Raw genomic sequence first — 6,584 nt, forward strand, 5'->3', positions numbered from 1 at the left:
ACTACAGTGTAAAAATACTCCAAGTAATGGATAATGTACTGTGATTATGCAAGACTTGCAACACCCTGTCATGGTTTATTTCACAATAATGATCTGTTCACTGTACATTATCCAGCGTCACTTACAAAAAATAACAATTTGCTGCACAATATTGATTTTAAAAATAATTTTGTGGATTGAAGATAATGTGATTAGTCTATGATCAGAGCTGTATCCATGGCAACAGTGTTTAGTGTTCCAGAGTCATGGTTCCCAATTACAAGAGAGCATTACAAGAGAAGACATGGTGTTAAAAACTTGTTCTCCTGGCTTTCTTCAGGCTGTTGTGCCTATGATACCTGTAAATTTATTTTGCACCAATGGGCTATGTAATCGTTGATATGCAGTAAAGACATTTTTGCATTAAAACCAACACTTGGAGGCGCCCCTATAGCTCAGTTGGTAGAGAAGGGACCTCATGTACTGAGGCTATCAGTCCTCTGCAGCGTCCACTGGTTCAACTCCCGCCTGCGGCCCATTTGCTGGGTGTCATCCCCACTCTCTCTGCCCCCCTTCCTGTCATATCTTCAGCTGTCTCTGTCACAAGTAAAGGCAAAAGCCAAAAAAAAAAAAACATTAACTGAAAAGTGGTCAGTTGTAAAGTATATATTATTATAATTAGTAGTAGTGAATTAGCTGAGCCATAAAAGAAAACACTGCTATGGTCCTTTAAAGGCGTGCATGACAGCATGTGCAGCAGCAGAGCAGGGGGGCCGATGACCTTCACATCAGCAGACTCTCTGTGCTGCAGCGGCTCAGATCAGCTGGAGCCGACAGCGCTCCTGTGTAGTCATGTTGTCATCACATCACAGCTGAACTGCCACATTGTAGACACAGACGAGCGTGGACACACAGCCCAGCTCCAGTCACAACTACAGGGAATATAAGTACATATTCTATATAAACAAACAAGATGACCATGGAAGAAACGGTTTTCTTCTTTTATTCAAAGAAAGTGCATCTGTTTCTTGCCCCAAATACACAAAAATATCTAATTAAATAAAACCAGTTCATGTTCTGAAAGGATAGTTTCTGACAAAACTTTTGATTAACTTTCATGGCTTAAGAGTTTGTTTTAACTAAATTTAACTAAAACTAAAATTTATGCATTACAGATTTTTTTTTACATGACTGATAACCAGTATATGTGGTGGCATATTTTCAATGTAAATGATAACACAAAATATTTTTGATATTTTTCCTGCATATTCATGCTATTAACAATAATCACTGAATTTATAAGAACAGTAGCTCTTAAAGGAATAGTTCACTCAAAATGAAAATTAAGTCATTATCTCCTCACCCTCATGCTGATTGAAGGTTGGGTTTATTTTGTTAGTCTGCAAAACTCTGCTGGAGTTTCACAAGAAAACAGTTCTGCAGAATCTCCCAAACAATGGAAGTGAATGGTGACCAGTTTTCAAATCTCAAAAACAACTGGAAAAAGACATCAAATGCCTCCATGCTGCTCGTCTGCTGTAATCCAAGTCTCCTAAAGTCCCGACATGCCATATACACACCGTCACACCACTCACTCAGATCAGATAGTGTGCACGTGTACGTGGCTCCAAGTTAAAGATCTACAGTGAAGATTCAGGATAAAAACATGGTGGAAATAACATGTTTTAATCAACTTGGCATGTCGGGACTTTAGGAGACTTTCAGGTTGCAAACTGCATGAAACATTCTGTGTTTGACAGTTACACAAAGCAAAATAATTGAAGTCTCATGCAACACAATTTCATAGTTTATTTCTGTCTTTGCGATCTCTCACTGTAAAATCAGGCTGACATCAAATTCTTTTTACTGCATTGGCTATTTCTTTAATTTAATTGTAGTACTGAAAATACCAGTGTACAGTGATTTTTTTTCTGCAGCAGCACTGTGTGCAGGCTGTTAATATTTTTTTGCACTAGTATTGAAATTAAAAATTCTGGTAGTGTGACAATTCCACATATTTATATTATATTCCATTTCTGCCATAATCTGCAGTTCAAGACAAAAATGTCACAAAAAGGCACCAAGGCTGTTGCATTTTAAAGGCTATGACAGATGCAGCAAAGAAGTGGTCTGTCCGTCTTCTTATCCAAATTTTAAGACTTCCAAACATGTCCAAGAGGTCTGAACACGCGCCTCTGATAACACGTTCCTCTGCATCATCACATCAGTCTATATTGGAGTTCCCTGAAAGCTCAAAGCGATGTTCAACAGTTGAGCTCCGAGTTCTGTCTGCTGCCCTCCACGTAGAAACTCTGCAGACAGCTCTCTGTAGGTGCTGCAAACCCTGCGCTCATGAACATCCTCCCTGTGAATGGCGTGTTTCCATCGGTGCCGCGCCTCACCATGTAGCACCACTAAAGATCTGCGAGGAAGGTGCACGGCTACGCGGACCTCCTCTGTGAGTCCCGTCTCTGACAGACCCTGTTCGAGGGACATGCTGAGTTTCGTGTCTGACAACATGTTGATGGTGACGAGGCGTTCCCCCCACAGCCACGAGTCATCCAGGTGCGGATCGATGGCGGAGCCTCGCTGAGGATGGTAGTCCAGGTTGCACTGCTCCACTGGTTCAAAGCCTGTCAGTGTCGGCTCCTGCTGCATTCGGAGCACCAGTTTTTGGCTCAAAGCAGGAAGTCCACTAAAGCCAGCGATACGCACTTTCTTCTTCTTGAAGTTAACTTTTGGGCCGAAGTCCTGCAACAACGAGAAATCAGAATGTCAGAATCAAAATAATGATGATGATAATGTCACATCAAAGGGAAATTTACAAACAACTGTGTATTGCTTTAATATTATATTGTTATAACAAATATTGTTTCTTTTTATGTTTGTATGTGGTAATAACATGATAATATATTGTTATAACAATCTCTCTATTTTGTAAAATTTGCTTTGTAAAATACAAATTTCTGATTGGTCAATTACAGCAATCTAAGGTCTGTTATTCTTGCATAGCAGACTGTTGCTATGAAGGACTGTTACCATGGAAACAGGTCTGATCGCAGGAGCAATAAAATAATTTTAAATTAATATATTTGCACCAAAGTATTGATTTGTTTTAGTAAGCAGTTGTATAATAACCAGGATAATGTACAGTGAGTGTGTTGTTATAGTGAAATAAACCCCTTCAGGATGATTCAAAGGGTTTATTTCATCATGATGATCTGCTCTCTGTACATTATCCCTCACATGCTGATCAGTTATTCTTTTTCTGGCATAGCAGCAATACGCTGTCAAATAATCTGATTAGTTAGACAGGCAAATGTTGGTTTTAATCGAAATAATTTTACTGCATATCAGCTATTCCATAGCCCATTGATATGAAAGAAATTTACAGGTATTATGGACATGACAGCCCAAAGAAAGGTAGTAGAACAAGTTTTTAACACCATGTCCAATAAACAAGCTTATCTTCTCTTGTAATTGGGAAGCTTGACTCTGGGAAACCAAACACAAAATGAACTGAGGCGAACAAAACCACATGTGTGCCACATAACCTGTTTCCTTCGTCCAGACTGGGACTCCGTCCACACATCCTGGTCCATCGTTCTAATCAGCTCTCTCTCCTCCTCCTCTGATATGAAATTCTCCCACAGGAAGACACCAGGAAAAGGGAAGGATGCAGCTGTGGCATCTTTGCAAACGGCACGCCTCGTCTCAGGATCGTAGAGGAAATGATGCACAGTCTTCACAGACAGAGACAAAATAACAATGTCAGGTCTATTCTGCATTAGTAGGAGACTGCATTCACAATATTTTATTTAGTGATGACAAACAATTTTGTTGGTCTTTCTCAGAGGGCTAAGAGGTGCATGTCATTAGGGCTGCAAATAATGATTATTTTCATTGTTAATCTGTAGATAATTTTGTCACGTAGTCTATTAGTTGTTTGGTCCATAAACTGTCAGAAAATGGTAGAAAGAGTTGATCAAGATGACGTCAACAAACATCCACAAACCAAACATATTCAGTCTACTGACAGATGACTGAGAAAATAAAAAATATCACATTTAAGATGCTAGAATCAGTGAATTTTTACCATATTTTTCATTAAAAACTCGCTCAAACCAATGAATCAATTATCAAAATGCTTAGCATTAGCACAAAATAGTTGAGAACTAATTGATTGTTGCAGCTCCACATGACATTAGTCATTTCCAGTCCAGGAAGTGCAACATCAGACAGTCAACCAGAGATAATTACACAGAATTATTCATTCATTCATTCATTCATTTTCTGTAACCGCTTATTCCGTAAGGGTCGCGGGCTGCTGGAGTCTATCCCAGCTGACATTGGGCGAGAGGCGGGGTACACCCTGGACAAGTCGCCAGTTCATCGCAGGACTGACACATAGAGACAGACAGCCACTCACACTCACATTCACACCTACAGGCAATTTAGAGTCACCAATTAACCTAGCATGCATGTCTTTGGACTGTGGGAGGAAGCCGGAGAACCCAGAGAGAACCAGGAGAAACCCATGCAGACACGGGGAGAACATGCAAACTCTGCACAGAAAGGCCCTGCCCCAGCCGGGGAGCTGAGGGATCGAACTCGGGACCTTCTTCTTGCTGTGAAGCGGCAGTGCTAACCACTGCACCACCGTGCCGCCCCTACACAGAATTAGCAAATTTTGTGCATTTTCCTTAACCAATACCTGAAAAAATGCTAACAACCCATTAATCATTAAATTGTCCAAAAATGAAAATTCAGTCATTATCTGCTCACCCTCATGGTGACTGGTCAGGTTTAGTTTTTTAGTCCATAAAATGCTGCTGGAGTTTCACAGGAAAATAGTGCAGCTGAATCTCCCAAACAATGGAAGTGAATGGTGACCAGTTTTCAAATGAAAAAAAAAAAAAAAACCCTACAGAATAAAAACATAAAATGCCTCCATACTGCTCGTCTGGTGTAAACCAGGTCTTGCAAAGTCCCAACATGCCAAGTTGACTTGAAAAAAATCTTATTTCCACCATGTTTTTATCCGGAATCTTCACTGTTAATCTTTAGCTTGGAGCCACGTTAACGTGCACACTGTCTGAACTGTGTGTGTGTGGTGTGACGGTGTGCAAACGACATGTCATAACTTTATAAAACTTAGATTATGCTAGACAAGCAGTATGGAGGCATTTGATGTCATTTTATTTATTTACTTATTTAATTTACAGTTTTTTTAACATTTAAAAACGGGTCACCATTCACTTCCATTGTTTGGGAGATAATACATCCCTGTTTTCCTGTGAAACTCCAGCAGTGTTTTGTGGACTAAAAAACTAAACCTGACCTTCAGGTGAATGAGGGTGAGCAGATAATGACTGAATTTTCATTCTGAGTGAACAATTCCTTTAAATAATCAATAATAAAGAAAACACATTCAACAAAGACAAAACAAAAATGAGGTCAAATGAGTTATCGAGTCATTCATTTTTAATCAGTGAAATTCTTGTATATAAATTAGTAAATACACATTTCACTTTATATTAATTTTTATTATTACTGTATATTCATATTATTGTTGTTGTTTATTAGTATTACATTTTTTATATTTTGTACCATAAACATCTTTAATCTTGAACGTGTTGGAGCAACATAACAATGAATCGTGTTATAGAGAGAAAAGCTGGTAATTAATGTAATAAATTCAAGTTATTATGTCGCAGTAGCGACAAAATACTGTATAAAAGTCCAAACATTTTCGAAACAAAACCTGTCAACAAACGTTTAACTCAGCAGTAACTTTTTGACAGAGGATGACTGTCCTGTGAAGGCACCCGTAGCTGTTCGTGAGCCGCGCTAGCAGCAGTTGTGGCCGTTTCCTGTTGATAAAATCAATTTAAAAATCCATTTTTCAGTCAGATATGTTTACCTTTGGTTCATTAGCCTCCAGCGGTGCTTTTCCCTTTAACTCTTCACAGAAGAGACACCGCCTGATGCCTTTACAAGCACAAGACGCGACACCGTCACTGCTGTCAGGAGCCATCAGCGCCTGCATCTTCTTCTTCTCTTACTGTAGACGGCGGTGAACCTGTTAATGTAGATGAACAGCGCCACCTACCGAAACGATCGGTCTTATTCACCACACACTGAATCCAACAGTGTTTTATTACTGTTGAGGATTAAATTTTTCAACAACAGATTTCAGCAATTTCTGCGCTTGAAAATAATTTTATACATAGGAAGTAATCCAAGCAGAGGTAACCTATAAACTATACAATAATAAACAAACAAACAAATAACAGAAAAACTATAAAATTGATCAAAATCAAATGACGTAGAGGACTAAATCATTTTCAAAAGCTAAAAAAAATAAATAAATAAACTGAAGTAACCTTTGAATGCTTAAAACGTGATATAGTGTATATAAATTATTTTATTCTTTACAAATCTCCAGATTTTACATTTCTATCTTGAAAATTAAAAATACATTTTTGGTCATCAAAGATCTATATCAGTCATTCCCAAAGACTGGGTTGGGACACAAAAGTGGGTCACAAGAGATTTTATTTGGGTCCCCAAATAAATAAGACTGTGGAAGAAATTCAGCAAAT

The 6,584-nt window shown here is 38.6% G+C and overlaps 1 protein-coding gene across 1 annotated transcript; it reads right to left on the reverse strand.

The window, feature by feature from the left end:
- Positions 1-2,028: 2,028 nt before the first annotated feature.
- On the reverse strand, positions 2,029-6,061 carry alkbh4 (alkB homolog 4, lysine demthylase). The gene is made up of 3 exons (XM_084730469.1): positions 5,903-6,061; positions 3,534-3,722; positions 2,029-2,730 (listed from the first exon to the last, which is right to left on the reverse strand). Exons 1-3 carry the CDS (start codon positions 6,026-6,028, stop codon positions 2,209-2,211), a joined length of 837 nt encoding a protein of 278 aa, XP_084586595.1. The 5' UTR covers positions 6,029-6,061; the 3' UTR covers positions 2,029-2,208.
- Positions 6,062-6,584: the final 523 nt, after the last annotated feature.

Source organism: Lutjanus erythropterus, chromosome 11 (genome assembly GCF_056507025.1).
Source record: "Lutjanus erythropterus isolate fLutEry1 chromosome 11, fLutEry1.hap2, whole genome shotgun sequence".
In the NCBI taxonomy this organism is placed as follows: domain Eukaryota; kingdom Metazoa; phylum Chordata; class Actinopteri; order Lutjaniformes; family Lutjanidae; genus Lutjanus; species Lutjanus erythropterus.